Below are 27,811 nucleotides of genomic sequence, written 5' to 3'. Positions count from 1 at the left end.
CCTCACTCTTGATCTCCATCGCCACCATGATGGTTGCCTTTTCTTCTGCCTTATTCATCATGTTTCAGGATAAATCATGGTTTACTTATCCATTCATTTTCCTTGCTAATATACCTGTCACTTTATTTATTTGGATGCAATTTCCTTTGCTCGTTAAGATTTTCAAGTCTACTTATTGTGAACGAGTATTCGATAGGAAAATCAAACACAGGACATAAATCCTTGATGGTTTATGCGATATATTAATTGTGTAATTGTAGTAATGTAATGTTTATCACTTCTAAGAAAGCTTGTATGCATTGGACACACTATTAAGTGTTTGGTTCCTATAATAAAATCTCCATTGTTCAATTCTTTTTATTTGTTCTCCAGAAGATATAATTTAATTGGAAAACTTGAAGAAATTTGAGGTTTCACCATAAAACTCATTAGTAATATGATCTTGTATCATATATTTATGAATGTGAGATTGAAGTTGGAAATGGAATGGAACTCTTGGATCGAATCACCATGGCAGTCAGGTATAACGATTTTCAATTCTCCGTTTTGAGGAATGGATGTGTTTAGAACTTAGGACTCACGCAATGTGAAATTATCTTTCAAAAGTATCTTTCAAAACTCGTTGATGTTGTACACGGCGTACACTCTATTCAGCGAGTTCGCTGTTCTTCTATCCGATTGCTGCTTAGCCCAAACCAAAAAAGGGCAAGCTTGGAATTATATATGTAATGACATTATGTTCGAATTAAGGATCGTGTTATCCACATTATTTTTTACTTTTTGCATATCCCTTTCAATTTTGACTATTAGATCGAGTGACTTGACAAAAAAAGGAATATAAATTAACAAGAAGTGTGTGAGAAGTAACAATAAGTGTGGATAACACCACACATAATTAATTATGTATTCTTGTATGAGCATGCATGCTTACAGGTAAGTTCCTACAAGATATATTTAGCATATCTTCAATCAACCAATAATTGCCTCTCTAATCGTTAGGTCCACACTTCGTTGGGCTTTATCTATATTCATGTTCCAAAATACGCTCCAACTATCAAATATCCAACCAACCCACAATCCTAAGCTAATATTATTCTTTCGGTCTCGAGCATGCACAAGAGAAACTTCCACTTGGTGAATTTTGTGATCATCTTATGGACTCAATAAGTATGACCTAATTGGTTTATTAAATATGGCTTTTGATGTTGACAATCATAGATGTGTATATATATAGACACCACGGCCATGTAGGTCCATCTCCACTCGCTCGGTCGTTTTTCTTGAGCAATTTTTTTAGGGAAAACTAAAAAAAAAAATTTGAAAACTTTGAGTTTTAATAATAAGGACAAAATAAAGGGTAAAGTGAATAGTACCATGATTGACTTTTTAGTGTAAAAATATGGTTTTCGTTAAAGTGAATAGTATCGTGGACTTTTCGTTAAAACTCTATTTTTTTAGTGGATTTAAATTACGGTCTAGTTATGCTCTTATTTCACTAAAATTATAAGATTTGGATTTTTTTTATTATTATTAATATACCCTAGAAGAGGGGCATCTCAATCATGTTATTCACCTTTATTATAATAACACGTAAATAGTGCACGGCGTAGCTTGTGTTTTCATTACTCATAAAAAATTCTAGTTTTTCTTGATTCCCAAACACATTACGGAATGGCATCAAATTAAAAGATATTCTAGTTGGATTCTTGCTAAATGTGAGTTTGAACCTCATTACTGTAAGCTTATTGTGGTACTTAACCCACTCTCCCAGATAATATTGTTTGTTAAAAAAATTTAAAAAAAAAAAGTGTGGAATGTCATTGGCTAATGTATTGTTACTTTTTTTTTTACCAGCAAATTATTGGTGATACACATTGCAAAATTTAGTGGCCACAAAATCAAAGGCAACAAGATTAATCATGCAATGCATACAAATATGACATATGATTGAGAGAATAATTAAAAATTCATGTATCTTGATAAAGAAAGAATGTAAAGATGGTTTTGGCATAATCAGTTCATGATTACTAGTATTCATGCGGAAGTAGGATGAGGGTTCTGATACAACATATGTACACTCCAGCAGCGGTAACTAACATGATTATCTAATATACTTGATATAAGTGTTATTATTTCGCTTGTCCTGCCATTTCCATTCTTAGCGGACGACGTTCCTAATGACAAAATTCAAATACGATATTTAGATTGAAAACATGGAACACGTAAGTGGCTAAAAATGCTGTCATGTACCCAAACTAAAAATACCTCATTGTTCCAAACTGCCGCAGCAACGTGACTCTTAAAACTCTTTAGCAATGATGTATGCGTCGGTCCTCCTGGAAAAGGCTCTGTCACTTCGGAATCGACCCCAACATCTATATCGTCTGTAGCTGAGACGTTGGCCCCAACATTTGTATCGTCTGTAACTAAGACGATGGCCCCAACATTTGTATGGTCCGTAGCTTGGACGTCGTCTACAACACCATCAACAGATGGTTTATCCTCTACGGAATCATCAACCACCTCTGATTCATTAGAGGAGGCAGCCCTTCGCTTCTGCGCAGATGCAGGGGGGACGATGGCCCCAACATTTGTATGGTCCGTAGCTTGGATGTCGTCTACAACACCATCAACAGATGGTTTATCCTCTACGGAATCATCAACCACCTCCGCTTCTGCGCGGATGCAGGGGGACGTACCAGAACATTTTCATTACTTTTCTTAGATGATCTTGCAGCCTCCTTAGTTTTCTTGCCTTCCTCATAGCTAGAATTAATGAAGAAAAGTAAAGAGAAAACAATTTCGGCTTCGTCTTAGAGAAGCATTTCTCTGGAACGTTATGCAAGGAATCATTTTGTGGTGTTTTGCTAACAAATAATAAGGAATAGTGTAACTGGAAACTTGAAGGGAATCTATTACACTTAATCATGCGTGATGCGTCGACATAGAAATTTGTCACAAAGGGAAATGTTCATGTATGTATAAACAACAACAACAACAACCACCGAACTTTATCTTACTAGATGGGATTGGCTGTATGATTCCTAGAATGCCGTTGCGCTCTATCACAGAGGTGCAAGTACAACACAGTCAATTAGCAGACTCCTCAGCTTTGTAATTACTAAATCGCTAACCTTTCAAATAATTTCTTGTTTACGAAAGGTCGGTTAATTAGCCAATTGTGAGTTTAATTAGTAATACATCAATTTGGTAACCAATTTTCCAGGGTTCCTTCCATTTTCACAAGAATTTCAAAATTTTGGACTTATTCTAACACAACCAGATATCAGATGAAAATTTTTGAACATCTCAGAAACCTAAAAGCCCCAAATGGACAGAAACACAGAAGCCCAGAACCCCAAATTTGACAGATACCTGTTGACCCTAAAAACTACCAAGCCTACGTGACGCGCAGACCGAGTAACTAATAAGCTAACTACGTCATTTGGTTGAATGCGGGGCGTGCCAACTCGTCAGCCGAGGAGTAAAATTTGTTGATGTTGCGTTGAGCGCGTTGCTGACTTCTTTATCTTACGACTGCGGTCGAGGAAGGAACAAATCTCGGCCTTTGGATTCTCGAGTCTGAAGACAAAGCTGCTAGTTCTGCGAAGTTCACAAATCGTTGGCGCCGGATTCGGTCACAGTGATTATATTCGTAAGTGCATAAGCACGTCGAATCGACACCAGACTGTACGAACACAAGTATTCAAAGGTGATGTATGTCTTGATGGTGAATATGGTTCGGCCATCAGAATGCCGAACTCTGAAACTCACATGTGAGTATCCAGTCATAAAATCACCCGGCGTTCAATACGCCGAATGTCATAACTCGTAACACCTTACTTCGTCGAGAAAGCTAATAAGATGAACTCTACCAATAAGGATTTGAAAAACCTTCTCAACCGAGACTTGGATAGGTAACCAGTCGGCCTCGACGCATTGCTGTTTATCCAAACTGAAGGTGCTCCTCGGTTGGCTGATTCTACGACAATAGTGTTGTTTATCCAAACTGAAGGTGTTCGCCGGTTGCCTTCACAGTGCTGTTTATCCAAACTGAAGATGTGTCGGCAAGTAAAAGAAAATAAAAAATCTCAAGATGTTTGAGAGGTTTTGCGCAGGGTAATTGTGTGTTGAATTGGAGGTCCCCCAATTGTTGCATGATGTCTTGTATTTATAGCACCAAATCCTTCTTGAGATCGAGTCAAAATCATATCTGGATTGGGACTTCTTGTTCTGCTCGAACTTTACTTCGATCAATCCTACCCCTATTAGGACTTTGAACTTACCCCCTTTTTGAGGCTATATTCATTGTTGGTCGAGACTCCAAATTGCACTAGGACTTCTTCGACCCCTTTGCTCATTCGAACCACTCCTTCTTGCGATAGGACTCAGCCATCCTTGCTGAATGGCCCGAGATCACCAAGCAGCCCATAATATATTTGAAACAACTTTGGGCCGAGCATAAACCTACACTTGGCCCAACAATATTATTTTGGGCCCAAACAATACCCTAAACCCCCAAGTTGACAGAAAGCAACAAGTGCAGAGCAGAAGATGACAAACAAAGCAAACGAAGTAAAAATTGAAGAATCCAATTGACTGGTATGAAAGAAAATTGAATAAAACAAATGGTTTTCGTACCTGATTCTTCTCCAATAACGACGTTCTTTTTCAGATAATTTGTAGGCAAAAACGAAGTATGGGTTCTAACTCCCAGCTGGGCTTACTTGATACTGATCCTTTGATCCTTCGGATAATTTGTAGACAAAATATGGCTTCTAAATTTCCAGGTCCCAGCTAGGCTTACTTGATACTGCTGCTTTGATCCTTAGATTAATTTGTACGCAAAGTATAGTTTCTAACTCCAGCTAGGCTTACTTGATATTGCTTATTTGATCCTTAGATTGATGTCGTATGAAAAATATGATAAATGTAAAATTACGCAATTGATTCCAGCAACGACACGCTACATTGTGTGGGGATGTTATCTCCATTGGGAAAGGGAAAGCTTGATCGTACTCCAGGTGCAGCCTTGCAAATGCAGAGAGAAAGGCAATGGCACAAGGTTAGAATATTATTTTACATTATTCTTGTAGGCTTAATTAGATCTATGACCCTTGAAATTCAATCCGAATGCTTAAGCTCATGAAATTCAAATTGTGTCACTTAATACTTTGAAATCTAACCTTTTTTTTCACTTTATCCCATGCCGGTGCCATCCAAGAACAAAATAAATTCTATCTCATTATATCCATGCATCAAATGAAGTATTTTGTTTTCCTTTCTAATTACTGAAAGGACACGATCACCTCGTTGAAAATCTATTTATGATTTTTATAATTTCAAATGTAATTTCGCTCTTTTCTTTCACAACTTCAACATTTATGTTTTTGGATATCCTTACATCGCGTTATGCTGAAAATAATTTTCTCAAATCCTTACCCACAAAGATGATAATAAGCCTTTCCACACTGTTCATCTCCATTGTGACCATGATGGTTGCCTTTTCTTCTACCTTATTCATCATGCTTCAAGACAAACTATGGATTACTTATCCAATCATTTTCCTTGTTGGTGTACCCGTCATTTTATTTATTTGAATGCAATTTCCCCTTCTCGTTGGAGAAATTTTTAGGTGTACCGGGTACACCAAAAAAATTTGGTGTACCCTCACTCATAATAATTTGATTTTATTTATTTATTGAAAAATAAGTGAGGGTACAGTACACCATTATGAGTGAGGGTACACCTAAAAATTTCTCCGTTGGTATTTTTGTGTCAACTTATGGAAAATTTTTTCCATGTGACTGGAACACACACCTCAGCATGACATGTGTTGTTTCTTACCAATAATTTATAGACACCTGTATTCTTATAGCATAATAATTTAATACATCTAAATTTTATTAAAAAAATCAAAATAAACAACACGTGCACGGTTCCCAAAATTTCTAGTCCCAGTCTCCCAAAACGCCCCATCTCCTCCTGACTCTTCTCCCCACATTGTTACCGGCGAAATCTTAAACGAAGGGTTCAGAGATAAAAACCCTTTCGCCTGCTTGCTGGGTTTGGTGCTCTCTCTCCTAAAAAAGGTAAAGAGAGAGAAAGGAACAGACTCAGAGATGGATATGGGCATGAGCTCAACCCTTTCTCTCTCCCTTGTTCTTTTTGTGTAATGACCAAAGCTTTTCTTCTCTTCTTCTCCGAAGAAGATGGCTCTGCAAGAAGAACCCCAAGAGATCCAAAACCCTCCAATGGCGTTCGATCCTTCATTATTCTGCGAAGAAGGATTTGAGGAAGATTTGGGAGACAATGGTAGTGAGGAGGAGAGCGAGAACTGTGATGATTTTCCAAAAATGCAATCATCTTTCCCTTTGATTTTCCTGGAAAGTGATATGTTCTGGGAAAATGATGAACTTTCCTCTCTAATCTCCAAAGAGGAACAAACCCATGTGTGTTTCAGTGGAGAAATTTCATATGGGTCTATGATGGCGGCTCGGACTGAGGTGGTTGAGTGGACTCTGAGTGTAGAAGGCACACTATGGCTTCTCCTCTTTGACCGCCATTCTGGCTAAGTGTAAAGGCACACTATTTCCCTTCCATCAATCCCCTTCCCAGCAGAAGTTCATCTTCAAGCAAGCAATGTCAATCGGCTCAATCTTGTTCCCCTGCACAAGAAATGGAACAATTGCAAACTCTTTCCTTCTCCGTCCACGCCGCGCGCCCGATCCGACAATCTCGATCTCATCAAGATCCGGGGAATTTATTCAGAGAGGGGGTTGGGGAGAGAGAGAGAGGTGAGAGAGGGGTTGGAAACAGTGCAGGTCTTGTTTATTTTGATTTTTCTATTAAAATTTAAATGTATTAAATTGTTATACTATAAGATTACTGGTGTTTATAGTTATTAGTAAAAAACACCACCTATCATGCTGAGACGTGCGTTTTAATCACATGGAAAAATTTATCCACTTATGGCGGAGGAATATAAGATAGGAAAGTCAAAACGGTGGATATAAATTCACATTATAGTGTATGCGATGTATTAATTGGGTAACTGTAGTAATGTAATGTTTGTCACTTCTAAGAAAACAGAAAACTATGTAAGTGTTTGCTCCGCCGCCGATTCCAGAAGAATCTAAGAAAAGGGCCCAAACACCACCGCCGGCGCCAGTACGATTCGAAACCTAAACGATCTCCCCAACGAGATCGTCCTCTGCATCCTCTTCTTCCTCACCACATTATACTCCGTCCGAACCGCTCTCGTCTCGGAAAATGGTGAACCCTTTAGTCTCGCATTCTCTCCCTGAATTTTATCTGCCAACACTTCCGGCCGTACAAGCCGCCGTTCGGCGACCACGCTCTACTCTCGCGCTCCGATTATCCCGTCCATACTTTCCGACTCTCTTTCCCGCACCACAGTCAATACTGCTCCTGTATCGATTCCTGAGATCAATTCGTGGTAACTCGCCTTTGCGCTCGGCAGTCAGGTATTACGATTTTCAGTTTTCCGTTCTGAGTAATGGGTGTGTCGAGAAATTAGGACTCACACGGTGTGGAATTAGGCCCAATTTTCCACCGTGCGCTTTTTGTCGACAATGTCCTTGATTTTCACTGATTTTGATTTGATTGCGTGGACGGTGGAGGATTTATTGCGTCACTCCAATTTGGAGGTTTTGGAGTTTCGAAGCTGCAGTGAGCTTGATGATCGCTGGAAGATCTGTAGCAAAAGCATTAAACATATATCCATTGAACCTGAGGGTTATGATTATGATCGTCGAATCAATCGGACGGTCTTGGTTGATTCCCCAAACGTTTCCTCGTTCAGTATCAATGCCGGTTCGTTTGACAAGTTTGCAGTGAAGAATGGTTCGTCCCCGTATGAGCTCCGAAAGCTGTGGTTTAAGGTAATTTTCTTGATTTGTGTTTGTATTTTTTGTATTTGTGATTTAACGAAAAAGTAGACATCCTGTTCAGTGGATTGCAGTCTCTTTAGCTTGTTGATGAATCTTGGCGTCGAGTGATAGACCAAGGGAATAGGATACTAATTGGTCGTGTTAGATTTCAATTTATACGTTTGTTAGGACTACATATCCTGCGCTTGTGCATCGGCTGCTGGCATAAGCAAAAAGAGATTGCAACTGAACGACATCGTACAAAATTGTTTTGAAAAGAAAACGCCCTCCCCGGATGGTAACTCGTTTTAAAAAAGCAGGATTAATTGATGATTAGCCATGCCATTGTGTAGGGTTAGGTTTCTCTCCTTGAGTTTGTGGTTTCGAAAGTACCTCTCAAGACTCTTTATTGTAAGTGTTTTAAACACACTTTTGTTGGTTTAAAGATGATGCAAGTGTCAAGTACTCACACTGCCGAGTCCATCATACTTTGTGTTGGATCAAAAACGCTTCGGGCAAATGCTCCTGAGTCAACTTGGGAAGCCTCGTACTCTGTGATGAAGAGGTGTGAAAGTATCTGCAGAAGAAGAATACTAGTTAAACAATGTCGATGTCAAGCGACCATCTCCCAGATTGAAATCTGTGGCTAATATGATCACCTGCTCTGCTGTTGGCCTAGCCATCTGCATCCTTTTGCAAGCAGGCTTCAATAAACGAGCAGAACTCTGTTGAAAATTGGTGTTTTGAAGGTGTAGGTGATGGATCATCCAAGATGTGCCATAGACCTCAGAACTTTAGTTGCAAAACAACGGCGGATGTAGGCAATGGAAAGGATATGAATGCAGCAACGGGTCCTTCATTAGCTGTACATGGGAATTCTCCAGTACCACACTCAAAGAGAGCTTGACCAAGGCTCCAAATATCAGCTGGATAGGAATAATTCTCATTTCAAATCCGCTCAGGCGATATGTAAGTGACTGTCCCAACAAATGTCGCACACTGGTAGTTATGTTACTAGCTTTGTTAATACCAAAAGACCACTTTTAATATCTATGCGTCAAATGTAACATGAAAGATGACCAACTCCGTGCAAGTAGCTCAGTCCCCTCCACATGAAAACATAAAAAAAGAACCTTAAACTCCAAGCAAACGCACCAGTATTCTGATCAATATAGCTGAAACCGAATGGGAATATTCTTACGCTTAGAAGCTTTTGAAACGTAGAAGGTAGAGGTTCAGGTATTCTTTTCCGCAACCTTGGGCATGTATTTGGCAATCTAGTGCTGGACAAAGAATGTTTTACGATTTAGGGCTTGATAACTTCTATATAGCATGTGCCAATTTTTATTAGCGTAGGCTTACTTGATACTACTGCCTTGATACTTAAATTAATTTGTAGGCAAAGTATGTCTTCTAAACTGCCAGCTAGGCTTACTTGATACAGCTGCTTTGATCATTAAATTAAATTGTAGGCAAAAGTATGGCTTCTAAACTCCCAAGTGTCAAAAGTTAAGATTCCATATATACTTGGTTCACTATTTATTTCTTTATTTTCATTTATTAACACATGATCATGATCTACCTATAATAAAATCTCCTTTGGATAAACTGACAGATTGAGCATGGCAGCAGAGTTCAACTCAGTAGAAAACCCAGGTATCTATCATCAAAATCAAAGTATTAAGTCTATATAAAAGGTTGTCTTGGTTTCCTTATGTGTAAAGAGCTTATGGTCATTCACTCTTGAATTTAATATGAAATTAGTTTAAAGTCATAACATGCTATGTACTCAAGAAGTTATTTTAAGTTATTCCAGGAGAATTGAAGAAGAAAGCAGTTAACAAATTTTATAAAAGGCCATATTTAATTACATGCGTACCCTTGACAGATGAGTATCAAGCTCTGTTCGGTGCTGTACGGAGGGGTGATTGGCAAGAAAAGGAGGAGATTCTTACACTGCTCACAACAGTTTTAAAAATAGTTTAAGAACTCTCATCTCCTTTATTTTACAACTGATTATTCTTAAAGCACAACGAAAACACTTTTCTAAAAACTCATTGCAATCCCTAATTAGTCCTAAGCTGGATGGATCAGTCCAAATATACAAAAACCGTTCTATAAAGAACTTCAGAGCGATTCCTTAGTGCAACCTTGGGCATTCATTTGCCAATCTAGTGCTGGACAAAGAATGTTTTGAACTTTAGGGCTTGATAACTTCTACGTAGTATGGCAAACTGGCAATTTTATTACTTGATACTACTGCTTTGATCCTTAAATTAATTTGTATTTAAAGTATAGCTTCTAAATTCCCGGCTAGGCTTACTTGATACTACTGCTTTGATCTTTAATTTAATTTGTACGAAAAGTATGGCTTCTAAACTCCGAAGTGTTAAAAGTTAATATTCCATGTATAGTTGGTTCTGTCATTGTTTATTTTTGTTGGAAAGACAATTAAAAAATGTGAAAGTATCATAACTTGTCAAGTCATTGCTAATATGGACGGGCATATTCTGCTGATTTGTTACGAATGTTGATCCATAAAATACATGACAAACTTCGTATAAAAAAAGGGGACAAAATCATTTGGTTATCGTTGACTATATAGTATATACTAGCTTTCATGCACGCGCTCACACGTATGCAGAATACATTTTTTTGAATTACGGCATATTACGATGGACTTACATAAATGTTTTTATATAATATAATAAATAAATAAATAATTGTACAAAAAAAAATTAATTATTAAAAAACATTGTTTATATGATGAAAATACCACTGCATTATTTGGTGCATTAATTTAGATTGCTTTTGAACTTTTTTGTTTTAGGGGCATTTTTGTCCATTTATTTTGGTGAAGCTTGTGACCCCAAAAACACTATTCACTTTAGTGTTGGCTTTATATATAGAGATTAGATACAGGTTTAGCAGCACCAATGCTATAGAACCCCAATTCAAGCTGAAGCAGTTTTCTGAAGGCTTCCCCATTTCAATTCAAGTTGTGAGTTGTTAATTACTTATCCTTCGTGTTCACTATTTGTTTCTTTGTTTTCATATATAAACACATGATCATCATCTACCTATGCAAAAATCTCCTTTGGATAAATTGACAGATTGAGCATGGCAGCAGAGTTGAGCGGATCACAAAACTCAGGTATCCATGCAGAGTTGAGTAGATCAGAAAACTCAAGTATCGATCATCAAAATTAAAGTATTAAATGTATATGAAGGGTTCTCTTGGTTTCCTTCTATGTAAGAAACGCATGGTCACTCACTCTGAATTTAATATCAAGGGTGGAATCATGAAGAATAAATGGACGTGATTTCAAGATTTTATTCTCAAATTTTGATATCAAACTCAAGGGTTAGTGACCATGAACCCTTGACCATCGGGAGACCAAAAGAACGAGACTCGACATGTTTATCACTATCTTATGTATTATTTTGTTTTATCTTTCTATTCCAAAATTTTAATTTCAATTTTCTTCCCTATAATCCTTGTTTCACAATTAAATTTTAATCTTAAAACCTTGATATCAAATCCAAGGATTAGAGATTGTTGGGTGTGCTGGGTGTCTAGTGATAAAAGTTGGGTGTGAAGAGATGGTTGTGTATAAATAGAAACTATGTTAAAGTCATAACATGTCATGTACTTAAGAAGTAAGTTATTTTAAGTTACACCAGGATAATTGAAGAAAAACTAGTCAATATATTATATAAAATGCCACAATTATTACATACGTACCCTTGACAGGGGAGATCCCGCATGAGTATCAAGCTTTGTTTGCTGCTGTGAGGAGGGGTGATTGGGATGAAGCGAAGGGGTTACTTAACCTACACCCCAATGCAATAACAGCAACGGATGAATGGGGGACAGCTCTTCACAACGCAACAAGATTCGGGCACGAGCAAATTGTGGAAGAGCTGGTGCAGTTGATGACGGAGGAACAATTGGAGATCAAAGATGATCGTGGTTTTACGGCTCTTGCTTATGCTGCAAGAGAAAACATCAAGATGGTTGAATGCATGTTTACGAAGAACAAGAAACTACTCGGTATTGCCGTAGAGTCCCTCCGATTGACTCCGATTGTCATGGCTGCTCGGAATGACCAATGGGATATAGTTCGGTACCTCTACTCTCTCACTCCACCCCAAGATCTAATGCTAGATGAAGGCATTTACGGCTCTAGACTTGTTAAAAGTTGTCTTGATGCCAAACAATTTGGTAACGAAACTACCGAATCAAATTTTCTGCATTATACACACACACATATACAATAATTGGTTTAAATGCATACGTACAGATATTGCATGGGAGTTACTTCAGCGTTACTCACGATTTACATGTACTCGAGACATCATCTCCCCTATAATTGCATTTGCTTATTTGTCCTCTGCATTCCCGAGTGGGATGTCGCTCAAATTCTGGCAAAAGTGGATCTACAATCGTTAGTAACATCTTCCCTTTTCTCTTACTACCATAAAATTTATCAGCATTTTATGTAGCATGTACAAATGTCATCTTCCACTTAAGGGGTTTCATAAGGTGGTTCAAATAAGATGGTCTTAATGCTAGGGAGACCAAATTTTTAAACCGAATGTACAAACCAAATGATGTGTTACGAATAAGAAATAAGCACGTTAATCGATGTTTAATTAATAATTTAATCATCTATAACTACATCATTTGATTTAAAAAATTCAGTTCCTTAGCATTACTCTCTTCTTAAATCATATACCATAATGGTATGTTTCCATTCACAAAATATGTTTTAAAATATCTACAATGAGTATTTTGAATGAGGAAATCTTATTTCTTGGTAGGTATACGCATAGAGCTTGGTCATTCCGTCAATGATTTCCGTATAAATGTTCAAAATCAAGAAAATGAACAGGGTAATCAAAGGAATAACAGAGGTATGTTACACCTCAAAACTCTAACTACGATTTGATATGTTGAAGTCCTTTTCATATGTTATGCTCGTTCTTTTTTTTTGGAATTGTTTCAATTATCCATCTCCTTGTTTTTAATAATTAGTTAGGTGATGTGGTTGATGGAATGGAATGGAATACAATGAAATGCTGTCGGCCTATCCGAACATTACAAGATACAATAGATAACTAACACGGCCTAATCCGAATTCAAACGTGAAAATCAAAAAACAAAAGTATTATTATATATATAGGCGTGCGCGCACACACACCTTACTACAACATAGGAAAACAAAAGTATTATCTATTATCTATCTATATATATATATATATATATCTACTAATTAATAAAACACTCATTGTCACCCAAAATCTTATGAAATTAATAGTTTAACTCTCTAATTAAAACAAAACATGAATAAGAAATATGGAGCAGAAATGTAATTTTACACAACTAAATTTTGCTGTTTTTTTTTCAAAGCCTCAAATCTTAACATATCTCTAATTATTAAAAAATAAAAAAATAAAAACTTCCCACTCCCATGTTCTTTATCACTCATTCCTCTCTCCTTCCATTTAAAAATAAAAAATAAAAAATTTTCTCACACATTTTGTATGTGCCCATGTGCTAATGTGTGTGTATATATATAAAAGGATCACACCAAAATAGTAAAACATTTGAACATCTCTAAAATGCCATCAAATTAATAACTGAGAACTAGTTTACCCAATTAAAATAGGGTCAAAATGATAAAATGACACAATTCACATAAAGGGAGTTGCTTATGTACATATTTAATGTTTGTGCACATCTTATATTGACAGTTTTCAACCGTTACACGAAGGACACCCACACCTAAAGATTGATCATAAAAAAACGTGGCCCCCTCGATCAGACCTCCCGCAAATAATGTACCATGTAGCTAGACATGCGTACTTCAACTTCGCTCGAGTTTCAACTTAACTCTAGTTTACTATTTAATTAATGAATCATTTTTAATTTTTAAAATTGACATGTGTATTTCAACTTAACTCTAGTTTACTATTTAATTAATCGGATCCTCTTTGTGGGAATTCCGGTGATCTTCGAATCAGGTGCGTCCATCGTTCATTATTTTAAATAATTGTATTTGAAATTAAATATGAATAGTATCTGATGAAAACTGACCGTACGATGAACGATAGACGCATCAGATCTTACAAAGAGGATCCAGAGGGGATGCTCTTCCTAATTAATCAATCATTTTTTAATTTTTAAAATGATTTAAAACTAAAGGGAAAAAAAAAATTTTAAAAAAAAATCAACTGTCATCATCGTATGCAAATCATGAACGCTCTGCGCAGATTTGTCAAAATTGATGCCAGGTTTGAAGGAGGCCCCTAAATTTTTTTCTCGATTTTTCTTCCCAATTGCTGCTCGGATTTTGCTTTTTCCCTCCTCTTTTTTTTTTTTTTTTTTTTGTATTCTGTAGTTTCGAAATTCGAATTTTCCAGAAATTTAATTTAATTGTTCTGAAACCCGATTACAAAAATCAAAATTTGATTGTACTGTCATGAGATGATTCAACGGTTCGTTGACAACATCATCGCCGTCACCAAAGAGTGAGATTCTTCCTTCCCTTTTAACCAATCGATTCTAATTCGAATTGCTTTTGAATTTCGAATTTGGTTTTTTTGAAATTGGGTTTTGGTTTCATGGCTGCAAGGGCAGCCGTCGTAGTGGTCTTCGGCTGTTGTCACAGTGGAACAAGAAGGAGGGAGGGGGGATGGGTGAGGGGGAGGGGGAGGGAGAGGGCGGAGGGCGGAGACATGGCAGATTCGCCATGGCAACCGAAGAAAGAAGATTGGCTTGGTGGAACTTTGAAGACATACCGAAAGTGGTGGCGCGGGTGGGCGGGTCTGTGGGGTTAGGCTGGGTGGGAACTTGTAACAGTTTATTTATTTATAATTTTAATGCTTAGATTTAAAAAAAAAAAGAAATTATAAAGAAAAAAATTAGTTTTAAAAAAATTGAAAATGATATATTTAATCAAGAAATTTACTAGAATAAATAAAGAGAGGTGTGTGAAAAACTATAAATAAAGGGAGGTGATTTTCACGTACTCTTTTAAGCATTTTAATTACACACCTTTATTTAACTTTGATCCTTGATTTTGTTTGATTTATTCAATTCGATGACTATAAATAAAGAGAAGTGTGAAAAACTATAAAGGGTGGGTGAAAATCACTTTTTTATTTTATTTTTTATTATTGATTTATTGGAATCAAATTTATATAAAGATTCATCCATTTGAATTTGGGACCAAATTTTTATTGGGATTAAATATTTCGAGGATTTGTATTGATTGGATTTGGAAATTGCAGTTCGAATGGGCAAGCTTCCAAAATCTATGGTGACTGGGTATTAAGCTGTTGTTGGGTTTCATATAAGATTTCCTTAAAATAAATAAGAATTGCATTCTATTTTATGCAATTGTTTGTTTATTGTTTCATTTTGTAGTATATTTCATAAATAAAGAATCAATTATTTTAAATTCTGTTATTATTTATTTTTTAAATTGTTCTCTAACATCTTGAACCACCAAGATACATGGATTTGGGTCTTTAAACTTGGGAATTTGAACTCTTCCAAGTATATTTCATGCATATTGCCATATATCATGTAATCAGCATATAAAGAAATTTTGGCAGCAAAATCTGATTTTATATTTGTGTTGCAGTCTTGGGTTTACTACAAGGACTTCCATCGAGGCTTTTAGAGTTTTTGGGTACGTGAATATTAATCATTTATTTTTTTTTATGGAAAATGATAACATATAGTTAACTTCTAACACACCTGTCTTGAATTTATTTTGTTGATTTCATTTGATATATCAAATCTGATGAGTATAAATTAAGAGAAGTTTGTGAGAAATTAAAATTTGTGTATGAAAATCAGCTTGCATTTTCCTTTTCTCTAAACTAATACTTTATGGGAAGTGTTATTGGCATTCTAAAAATCTTATTCTACATTCCTCACAAGTTTAGTTTTCTTTCTTAATGTAAAAAGTATGGAGTGTAGAATGAGAATTTTGGAATGCTAATAACAATTCCCTAATTTATTTATTCTATCTTTTTATTTCGTAAAAATGTGGTTGTGAGTTGTGAGTTACATTGTTTTGAATGTCAACGTAGGAATCAACCACATTCGTGAGTTGAAATTGATCCATGTTCGATCACGTCAAATTTTGGACTGCATGTGTGACGTGATAAAAAACTTTACTAATGAAGAAATGAGAGAGAGCTGTGTATCTGATACAATATTCGCAGCTATTGAAAACGGGATTGTTGAGGTCGTTACTTCTTTATGTAAAGCCAGACCAGAACTGTTATTCAGAACGAATGGAGACAAGAAGAACATATTTCAGCATGCTGTTGAATGCCGTCAAGAAAAAGTTTATAGCCTTATATACGGGGTTCGTCAAAGAAATCTCATTACGACTTTTGTAGATAATTCCCAAAACGGCATCCTACATTGTGCGGGGATGTTATCTCCATTGGCAAAGCTTGATTGCATTGCAGGTGCAGCCTTGCAAATGCAGAGAGAAAGGCAATGGTACAAGGTTAGAATTGTTTCCTTTCATATTATTCTTGTAGGCATAATTACATCTATGACCCCTGAAATTCATTCCGAATACTTAATCCCATGAAATTCAAATTGTGTCACTTAATACTTTGAAATTTAACTTCTTTCTCACTGATACATGACAATGCCGTCCAAGAATAATATAAATTCTACCTCATTATATGTTTAAGCTCAAACTGTATCCATGTATCAAATGATGCATCATTTTTTTTCTTTTCTAATTACTGAAAGAACATGATCAACTAATATCACTACGGTGCATAATTTTTTGTTCAATGAAATGCAGGAGGTAGAGAGTGTTGATTTCCAACCCTCGGGAACCACAACTAAAAATAAAGATGGTTTGACACCCTCTAAACTATTTACCAAGAGCCACGATAAATTGCACAAGGAAGGAGAAAAGTGGATGAAGGGAACATCAAGTTCTTGTACAGTTGTCAGTGCCCTCATTATTACAATTATGTTTGCTGCAGCATTTACAGTTCTTGGTGGAAACAACCAAGAAACAGGATTTCCCATATTCTTAAACCAAAAACTATTTATGGTTTTTATAGTTTCAGATGCAATTTCGCTCTTTTCTTCCGCAACATCAGTGTTGATGTTTCTGGACATCCTTACATCGCGTTATGCTGAAGATGATTTTCTCAAATCCTTACCCACAAAAATGATAATAGACCTTTCCACACTCTTCATCTCCATTGCGACCATGATGGTTGCCTTTTCTTCTGCCTTATTCATCATGCTTCAAGACAAACCATGGATTACTTATCCAATCGTCTTCCTTGCTGGTGTTCCTATCATTTTATTTGTTTGGATGCAATTTCCCCTTCTCGTTGACTTTTTCGTGTCTACTTATGGTGGAGGAATATTCGATAGGAAAGTCAAACGCTGGATAAATTCTTGATGGTGTATGCGATATATTAATTGTGTAAGTTGTAGTAATGTTTGTCACTTCTAAGAAAGCTTGTATGCATTGTACACGCTATACAAGTGTTTGGTTCCTATAATAAAAACTCCATTGCTCAATCTCTTATTTTTTTATTTTCGTGGCTAGTTCTGCTGATTGTTACAGGGTTTTGGCTAGACAGGGAAATGACTGGATCCTCACTTATAGATAGGTTTAGTGTGTCATTGAATTGGTCATGGATGGTTATTCTTCCAAATACAGGGGACTGAATAGTATAGAAACACAAGAGTCTTCTTTGTGGAAAGCTTTGCCAGTCATAGATAGGCTAAACTTTGCTGTTTCAGACTGTTGATAAACATGGTAGTTATTAAACCCTTTTGGCTTTTTTTCTATGGGTATTCTATCCACACATCCATTTTTACTTCTCACACACCCTCTTAATTTTCGACCATCAGATTAAATGAATTAAAGAATATCAAATGACAGAAATTAATAAGGGATGTTGAGAAGTAAAACATGGTGCGAGGATAGTACATCCCTTCTTATAACATTCGCAATTGTTTGCTGTGCATATATTTTGCCCAAGGTTTCTGAAATCAACGGACACTTTCCCCAAATGTGTTATCTTCTGCAATAAAACACGTTAGTGTTGGGAGCGGAGGTTACCAAGATGTTCTCGCAGCCATGCTCGCAACTTTCACCCAAGCTCGTTGATGTTGCACACAGCGTACAATCTGATCAGCAGTTTCACTGTTCCTCTATCCGATCGCCCAAACCAAAATTCAGTTTCCACAATGCGTGGAAATTCAAAATCCAACCAAAAGGAAAGAGCTTTTTTCTTAGCTCTTGTAATCCAGCCATTTGGATCCTCTGCAATATATTACACATGTTAATCCATAATGTTTTCCACGCAATATATTACATTTTTCTCGACTTATTTTCATGTTTTATGAACGGATTTGGATCCTCTGCAAGCTTGATTATAATACAAAAGTATGACAAATAGGTAACTAAACACGAATTGAATTCATTTTCTATGTAATGGAAATGGATATGAAGACTTTCAAATGACGGGAAAAGAAGAAAAAGGGATTGTAAATGATGATTCTTATCCCACTGACACCAAAGAAAGAACAAGACTACAAAAATTGAGCAAAATTATCATTGTTACGTGAAGGGAGTTAAGTACAAAAGCATACGTTAGAGACGTTAGCACTAGAAATCACGTTACCCAATATACATGTCTAATAATCAACTTGAAGGTGATTCGAACTTGGTGCAAGGGTCTGGACACGTACCTTATCCAATTGGCCTAACTCACCATACTTATGACTAGTCAATCTTACATCCTACAAGATAATAAATAATGTATCTTCCATCAACCAATAATTGCCTCTCTAATCATTAGGACCAATTGAACTACGTGAACTGTCACACATTTGACTCACAAATTGTTAGAGATTATATCTAGACTCGGCATTTGTATGTGGTTTTTAGCACAATTTTGTTGGTTTAAAGATAATGCAAGTGTCAAGTACTCGCATCTCAAGTCCCTCATCCTCTGTGTTGGGAATCCTCGTACTTTGTCATGAAGGGGTGTGAAAGTATCTGCGGAAGAAGAATACTAGTTAAACAATGTTGATGTCAAGCTACCATCTCCCAGATTGAAATCTGTGGCTAATACGATCATCTGCATCCTTTTGCAGGCAGGCTTCAATAAACGAGCAGAATTCTGATGAAAATTTGTGTTTTGAAGGTGTAGGTGATGGATCATCCAAGATCTGCCATAGACCTCAGAACCTCAGTTGCAAAACAACGGCGGATGTAGGCATTGGTAAGGATATGAATGCAGCATAAGATTGACAGGTATTTACCTGCAGCATAAGATTGACAGGTCCTTCATTAGCTGTCTGTGAAAATTCTCCAGTACCACACTCAAAGAGAGCAAGACCAAGGCTCAAGGCTCCAAATATGAGCTGGATAGGAATAATTCTCATTTCAAATTCGCTCAGGAGACATGTAAGTGACCGACCGTCCCAACAAATGTCGCAAACTCGTAATTACATTGCTAGATTTGTTAATACCAAAAGACCACTTTTGATATCTATGCGTCAAATGTAACATGAAAGGAGACGCCCCCAGTAGTGGAAATGAATGCACTTAAGAAATCAGTGACAAATCATGACGATTAAACCAAAGTACAAAGTTGCAACAAGTATCACGAACCGTGTCAGTATCCGCCAATGATCCTCCATCGATATACTCTAAAGTCTAAAGCTATGCTTATTTACCAGAATCCGGTGTATAGAATGCGCCATGAAATTCTGCAAGACCTTAGTAACAAGGTGGTTCGTGCGGTGTCAGTATCTCAGCAAGCAGCTGTTGCTTTTTCTCCTATCATGCAACAAAGAACGCTCTATTTCAATTCCCCCACTCAAAATTTCTGGGGTTTTTTCCGCAGCATTTCCTTTCCGGTCACTAATCGCTAGCATAAAGTTCCTAAATTTGGAATTTACACACGAAATCAATATAATTACTTTTAATCAATACTATGATCCCATTTCACAAAAAGAAAAAAAAAGACGTAACATAAACAGAATTATCCGAAAAGGCGACGTACGATACCTTTTCAAAAATGTTGATCTTCTTTAGCGCTAGAATCCGATAAGTGGGAATGTGGATAGCTCTCTGCACAACGCTGCTGGCGCCGCTGCCAATTGCCCCAAACACCATTATATCCTCAGTGGCACACCGGTAGGTCTACTCGGCGCTGTCATCCACCGCCAAGGTCGTGCATTTCTGCAATCCGAGCTCGTTGATGTTGTACACACCTGTCCGATAGCTTCAACCCAAAACCCAGAAATCAAATATCCACAATTTCCAGAAGCCCTAAGTTCAAAATTTGATTATTCGGATCGCAAAAAACAAAGCCAAAAGTGCTTACTGTGTAGGAATCGCAAGGGTCGAGCTCCAAGGAAGAGCCGCCGGTGGAGAAGCCCTTTTCGCAATCGGACAAAGTTGTGAGCTTTTTTCTAAGTTCTTCTATTCCAGCCATTTGGGGATGATGAATTGATCGAATTTTGGTTCGACTTGATCTGTATTTGGTGATTTGAATTGATGTACGTTCAGTGGCGGATCCAGGATTTTAAACTCGGGGGGTCCCAATAGTAAAGGTTAAAAAATTTATAGACAAAAATAACATTGAAAAGTTAAATATAATACATTTTATTCAAAAATCATTTGCATAACAATATTACAAGCTATAAAATCCTAATTCAAGCGTCCACGACGAGGTTTCATGGTCTGAAAATGTTCCATGATAGCTTCATTACCAATACATGAAAAAACATCTTTCTCAATGCAAACAACTAAGCTGTCAATAAAAAAACATCTTTCTCAATGTCTCTCAAGATTATTAAAATCAATGTCACACTCATTTTGTCTTGAGCTCAAACTACCCGAACAAGTAGATGGTGCTATTGGCTTTGGCTTGAAAAATCTTTCCATATTTCTTATTTCTAAACTACACATTTAACCAAAAACACAAAACATATACCAATCAACCAATAAACAAAAATTCCATCTAAATTTCAATTATAAAATGAGTATACAAACATAAAACACATCAACAATCATATCAATAATAGACTAAAAATCTCCACCAATATCTAATATAATTTAATTGAGATTAGATTAAAATACCAAAAAACTTACTTGAATTTGGAACCAAATAGTGGTGGCTTGGAGAATTGAAACAAGTGGAGGTATAATATTGGAGTAATGTAATTATAATATGGGATTGGGTGGGATTAGAAATTTAGGGTTTTGGGTGAATATAAGAAAGATGGGGGGATTAGGGGGAAAAGCGGTGGAAGGAACGGGGAAAGAAGAAGTGAAAGGGACGACAGGAGAAGTGAAAGGGTGGACCAATTTCAAACGTTGATTTCATTGGTTTAACAAAAAAAAAAAAAAAAAAAAAAAAAAAAGGGGCCAAAACACTGCGTTTTGGACCAATTTTTTTAATGCCCTGTTTTCTTTCTTCTCCCCTGTTTTCTTCTTCTCCGTTGCAACCTGCAACCTACTGCTGCAGCAACACAGACAGTCTGCACAGCAGCACAGGCCTCGTGTTCGAGTACGACTGTATAGATGATGCTCTTAAGATATTTAGCAAGATGGTGGAGGTTGGTCTGCGAGTGGTTGCTAGTCTTGGTAAAAGGGTGTTCGATGAATTGATTAAGAACGGGAAGGCAGTAGACTGTGCACAGATTTTGAAGAAAATGGGAGAAAAAGATCCAAAACCAGATGCCAGTTTTTATGATGCTGTGATCAAGGGGGTTTTCAATGAAGGTGTGCTTGATACAGGCTGTGATTTACTGGAAGAGATGTTGAGATATGGCATTGGTGTTCCTCCAGAATTGCAGGCTGTACGAGGGGTCCTCCGAAAAATTTCTAGCAACATTTTAGGATGGCCGAGGGGTCCTGGGACCTCCCAGGACCCTCTGTAGATCCGTCCCTGTGTACGTTGATGTTCAGGTCGTTCATCTTCGTCCTTCCATCGAAAGGCAAACCTCTACTTCCAGTCTAACGCCGTTATGCCCGCAGTTACCAATTAAAATGTTGCTCATCATATTCTTTTAAAAGGATTTTTTTTTTTTTAAATGATATTTCGAATGGGGCAAATGTTTCATTCCAAGTGATATTTTTGTTGAAAATATTGATGAGATGAAAGTTACTTCTCCAACAACAAATCACATGAGATAAATATTAGTATATCAAATTTTATTATCATAATTATTAAATAAAATAAGCTAAATAAGATAAAATATTTATCTTTTATAGGGCATAAACCGCTATTCGTCGATGCTTTAATTAGAACAAGATTTTAGGTTGAGGCGTATAATCGCAGTCCATAAAAGTTGATTTTGCCCCTCTAAGATAATGTCCCGGTATAGCAGGTTATATCGCCATAATCTCCAGAATACAACAACTTATAATCCTTGTAAGCGTATATTCACAATACTTGAATCGAGTGAACAATTCGATTCCTTCCTTTGGTATGGAGGGAGTGAAGAATGTAATAAAGCTTTCAAAAATAATGGATCAAAAAGATAGAAGAAGAAAGAAGAGGAGATGATTGTAATCTTCATTCTTGTCAATACAGACTAACAAGTATATATATAAAGTTATAAACATTAGGAAGTCAAACCCTTAAATTCAATACCGATCAATAACGTTATAAAGTGATATTAACGGGTGCAATATATACATAGATAATTTTTCAAGCGAAGATTAAAAAAAATAAACGGATAGTGTTAGAACAGATGTAAATTTGGACGATGCAATTAGGTATAACGATTTTCAGTTCTCCATGTGTTGAGAAATTAGAACTCCCGGTGCGAAATTAAGTTGCGGGCCCAATTTTCCACAGTGCTTCTGCGCGGATGCAGGGGGACGTACCAGAACATTTTCATTACTTTTCTTAGATGATCTTGCAGCCTCCTTAGTTTTCTTGCCTTCCTCATAGCTAGAATTAATGAAGAAAAGTAAAGAGAAAACAATTTCGGCTTCGTCTTAGAGAAGCATTTCTCTGGAACGTTATGCAAGGAATCAATTTGTGGTGTTTTGCTAACAAATAAAAAGGAATAGTGTAACTGGAAACTTGAAGGGAATCTATTACACTTAATCATGCGTGATGCGTCGACATAGAAATTTGTCACAAGGGGAAATGTTCATGTATGTATACACAACAACAATAACAACCACCGAACTTTATCTTACTAGATGGGATTGGTTGTATGATTCCTAGAATGCCGTTGCGCTCTATCACAGAGGTGCAAGTACAACACAGTCAATTAGCAGACTCCTCAGCTTTGTAATTACTAAATCGCTAACCTTTCAAATAATTTCTTGTTTACGAAAGGTCAGTTAATTAGCCACTTGTGAGTTTAATTAGTAATACATCAATTTGGTAACCAATTTTCCAGGGTTCCTTCCATTTTCACAAGAATTTCAAAATTTTGGACTTATTCTAACACAACCAGATATCAGATGAAAATTTTGAACATTTCAGAAACCTAAAAGCCCCAAATGGACAGAAACAGAGAAGCCCAGAACCCCAAATTTGACAGATACCTGTTGACCCTAAAAACTACCAACCTTGCGTGACGCGCAGGCCGAGTAACTAATAAGCTAACTACGTCATTCGGTTGAATGCGGGGCGTGCCAACTCGTCAGCTGAGGAGTAAAATTTGTTGATGTTGCGTTGAGCGCGTTGCTGACTTCTTTATCTTACGACTGCGGCCGAGGAAGGAACAAATCTCGGCTTTTGGATTCTCGAGTCTGAAGATAAGGCTGCTAGTTCTGCGAAGTTCACAAATCGTCGGCGTTGGATTCGGTCACAGTGATTATATTCGTAAGAGTATAAGCACGTCGAATCAGCACCAGACTGTACGAACACAAGTATTCAAAGGTGATGTATGTCTTGATGGTGAATGTGGTTCGGCCGTCAGAATGCCGAACTCTGAAACTCACTTGTGAGTATCCAGTCATAAAATCACTCGGCGTTCAATACGCCGAATGTCATAACTCATAACACCTTACTTCGCCGAGAAAGCTAATAAGATGAACTCTGCCAATAAGGATTCGAAAAACCTTCTCAACCGAGACTTGGATAGGTAACCAGTTGGCCTCGACGCAGTGCTGTTTATCCAAACTGAAGGTGCTCCTTGGTCGGCTGATTCTATGGCAATAGTGCTGTTTATCCAAACTGAAGGTGTTCGCCGGTTGCCTTCACAGTGCTGTTTATCCAAACTGAAGATGTGTCGGCGAGAAAAAGAAAATAAAAAATCTCAAGATGTTTGAGAGGTTTTGCGCAGGGTAATTGTGTGTTGAATTGGAGGTCCCCCAATTATTGCATGATGTCTTGTATTTATAGCACCAAATCCTTCTTGAGATCGAGTCAAAATCATATCTGGATTGGGACTTCTTCTTCTGCTCGAACTCTACTTCGATCAATCCTACCCCTATTAGGACTTTGAACTTACCCCCTTTTTGAGGCTATATTCATTGTTGGTCGAGACTCCAAATTGCACTAGGACTTCTTCGACCCCTTTACTCATTCGAACCACTCCTTCTTGCGATAGGACTCAGCCATCCTTGCTAAATGGCCTAAGATCACCAAGCAGCCCATAGTATATTTGAAACAGCTTTGGGCCGAGCATAAACCTACACTTGGCCCAACAATATTATTTTGGGCCCAAACAATACCCTAAACCCCCAAGTTGATAGAAAGCAACAAGTGCAGAGCAGAAGATGACAAACAAAGCAAACGAAGTAAAAATTGAAGAATCCAATCGACTGGTATGAAAGAAAATTGAATAAAACAAATGGTTTTCGTACCTGATTCTTCTCCAGTAACGACGTTCTTTTTCAGATAATTTGTAGGCAAAAACGAAGTATGGGTTCTAACTCCCAGCTGGGCTTACTTGATACTGATCCTTTGATCATTCGGATAATTTGTAGGCAAAATATGGCTTCTAAATTTCCAAGTCCCAGCTAGGCTTACTTGATACTGCTGCTTTGATCCTTAGATTAATTTGTACGCAAAGTATAGTTTCTAACTCCAGCTAGGCTTACTCTATATTGCTCATTTGATCCTTAGATTGATGTCGTATGAAAAATATGATAAATGTAAAATTACACAATTGATTCCAGCAACGACATGCTACATTGTGTGGGGATGTTATCTCCATTGGGAAAGGGAAAGCTTGATCGTACTCCAGGTGCAGCCTTGCAAATGCAGAGAGAAAGGCAATGGCACAAGGTTAGAATATTATTTTACATTATTCTTGTAGGCTTAATTAGATCTATGACCCTTGAAATTCAATCCGAATGCTTAAGCTTATGAAATTCAAATTGTGTCACTTAATACTTTGAAATTTAACCTTTTTTTTCACTTTATCCCATGCCGGTGCCATCCAAGAACAAAATAAATTCTATCTCATTATATCCATGCATCAAATGAAGTATTTTGTTTTCCTTTCTAATTACTGAAAGGACACGATCACCTCGTTGAAAATCTATTTATGATTTTTATAATTTCAAATGTAATTTCACTCTTTTCTTCCGCAACTTCAACATTTATGTTTTTGGATATCCTTACATCGCGTTATGCTGAAGATGATTTCCTCAAATCCTTACCCACAAAGATGATAATAAGCCTTTCCACACTGTTCATCTCCATTGTGACCATGATGGTTGCCTTTTCTTCTACCTTATTCATCATGCTTCAAGACAAACTATGGATTACTTATCCAATCATTTTCCTTGTTGGTGTACCCGTCATTTTATTTATTTGGATGCAATTTCCCCTTCTCGTTGATATTTTTGTGTCAACTTATGGAAAATTTTTTCCATGTGACTGGAACACACATCTCAGCATGATAGGTATTGTTTCTTACCAATAACTTAAGAACACCTGTATTCTTATAGCATAAGAATTTAATACATCTAAATTTTATTAAAAAAAATCAAAATAAACAACACGTGCACAGTTCCCAAAATTTCTAGTCCCAGTCTCCCAAAACGCCCCATCTCCTCCTGACTCTTCTCCCCCCATTGTTACCGGCAAAATCTTAAACGAAGGGTTCTGAGATAAAAACCCTTTCGCCTGCTTGCTGGGTTTGGTGCTCTCTATAGAAAGATAAAGAACGATAAAACTTCCTCCACAAGATTGTATTTTACTCAATGAATTACAATTACACCAAAAAGAATATATATAGCCTTTTGGCTCTTTACAAATCTACCCTTGACTATTATAACCAAACTTATAACCATTCTAACTAATTATAGTTAATAACAAACTAACCACATTTAGCTTTTACTTAACTATCTAACATCAACAAAAATGGAAGATTTGTTATCTTCCTTAATACACCCCCTCAAGCGAGAGGAGGAATCAGAGAAGAGTCCAATGGGAAGCTTGGAACACAAGTATCTGAACTGAGGTTTAGACAAAGATTTGGTATGAAGATCAGCGAGTTGATCAGCACTACAAACAAACTGGACTTTGAGAAGATTAGCGAGAACAAGTTCACGAATATAATGGTAATCAATCTCAACATGCTTCGTGCGAGCATGAAAAACAGGATTAGAGGCTAAGGAGATGGCTGAAATATTATCACACCATAATGTAGGCAATTTGGGAAGAAGACAGTGAAGGTCACGAAGGATTTTACAAACCCAAGTGAGTTCAGCAGCCGTATGAGCCAGAGACCTATATTCAGCTTCTGTAGATGAACGGGCAACAGTATGTTGTTTCTTGGCACTCCAGCTGATGAGGTTGGGACCAAGAAAGCCACAGTAGCCACTGGTGGAGCGTCGATCAATCGTGCTGCCAGCCCAATCAGCATCGGAGTAGGCTGAGAGATCAACAGAACCCTTGGTAAACCAGATGCCCTGAGATGCAGAACCTTTGAGAAATCGAAGAACACGTTTGGCAGCCTGTAAATGTTGGTCACGAGGAGAATGCATGAACTGGCAGAGTTGATTGACAGCAAAAGCAAGTTCTGGGCCAGTCCATGTGAGGTATTGAAGACCACCAACAATCGAGCGATACTCTGTGGGATGGGGTAGAAGAGAACCAGTATGATCCAGTTTGTGGGAGCCAAGGGGTGTGCAACAAGGTTTGGCACCCTGCATATTGGTCCGGTGAAGAAGATCAAGTAGATATTTGGTTTGATGAAGAAAAATCCCCTGAGAAGAACGCTGGACCTCCAGTCCCAAGAAATAGTGTAAAGGACCAAGATCCTTTACTGGAAATCTGTCACTGAGCCGGTGAATAAAGTTATGACAAAGCTGAGGATTAGGGCCAGTGACAAGGATATCATCAACATAAACGAGGACGATAACCAATTGAGGGCCAGGAAGTACAAACAGAGATGCATCAGATGAAGATTGATGAAAGCCAAAGTCCTGCAGAGCTTGAAACAGTTTTTCAAACCAAGCGCGATGGGCTTGCTTAAGACCATACAACGATTTTTGAAGTTTGCACACATGACTGGGAAAGAGAGGATCAATAAAGCCCGGAGGTTGAAGCATGTAGACATCCTCTTTTAAATCCCTATGAAGAAAAGCATTGCTGATGTCTAACTGGTTTAGAAACCAATTATGTTGAACAACAAGACTAAGGAGGATGCGAATGGTAACCGGTTTAGCAACCGGACTAAAGGTTTCTTGAAAATCAATACCAGCTTGTTGGTGAAAGCCCTTGGCAACAAGCCGGGCTTTGTAACGATCCACAGTACCATCAGGTTTCGTCTTTATACGAAACACCCACTTGCACCCAACAATGTTTTGAGAAGAATGGGAAGGAACTAAAGACCAAGTGCCTGTAGACAGTAAGGCATTGAACTCATCCTGCATCGCAGCTCGCCAGTGAGCAAACTTAGATGCTTG

At 37.3% G+C, this 27,811-nt stretch overlaps 1 protein-coding gene and 2 long non-coding RNA genes across 3 annotated transcripts; all 3 read left to right on the top strand.

Annotated features, from left to right (window-relative positions):
* Positions 1 to 10,734: 10,734 nt before the first annotated feature.
* LOC137709344 (uncharacterized) lies at positions 10,735 to 12,036 on the top strand. Its single transcript, XR_011064852.1, has 3 exons — positions 10,735 to 10,893; positions 11,006 to 11,046; positions 11,647 to 12,036. It is a non-coding gene; the product is annotated as an uncharacterized lncRNA (long non-coding RNA).
* Positions 12,037 to 12,281: 245 nt separating this feature from the next.
* On the top strand, positions 12,282 to 15,576 carry LOC137709343 (uncharacterized). Its single transcript, XR_011064851.1, has 3 exons — positions 12,282 to 12,340; positions 12,717 to 12,809; positions 15,545 to 15,576. It is a non-coding gene; the product is annotated as an uncharacterized lncRNA (long non-coding RNA).
* Positions 15,577 to 16,096: 520 nt separating this feature from the next.
* On the top strand, positions 16,097 to 17,353 carry LOC137709288 (ankyrin repeat-containing protein ITN1-like). The gene is made up of 2 exons (XM_068448376.1): positions 16,097 to 16,426; positions 16,736 to 17,353. The coding sequence occupies exons 1-2, from the start codon at positions 16,097 to 16,099 to the stop codon at positions 17,351 to 17,353; spliced, it is 948 nt and encodes a 315-aa protein (XP_068304477.1).
* The last annotated feature ends 10,458 nt before the right edge of the window (positions 17,354 to 27,811 follow it).

Source organism: Pyrus communis, chromosome 11, assembly GCF_963583255.1.
Source record: "Pyrus communis chromosome 11, drPyrComm1.1, whole genome shotgun sequence".
Lineage (NCBI taxonomy): Eukaryota > Viridiplantae > Streptophyta > Magnoliopsida > Rosales > Rosaceae > Pyrus > Pyrus communis.
The sequence above is the reverse complement of the archived record's forward strand: the minus strand, read 5'-3'. Positions and strand labels throughout refer to the sequence as shown.

Bases quoted from the DNA above. Each gene is read 5' to 3' on its own strand.
- LOC137709288 (XM_068448376.1), top strand. From the start codon at position 16,097: ATGAGAGAGAGCTGTGTATCTGATACAATATTCGCAGCTATTGAAAAC. The intron at 16,427-16,735 runs GTTAGAATTGTT...AATGAAATGCAG, and splicing joins GAGAAAGGCAATGGTACAAG to GAGGTAGAGAGTGTTGATTT.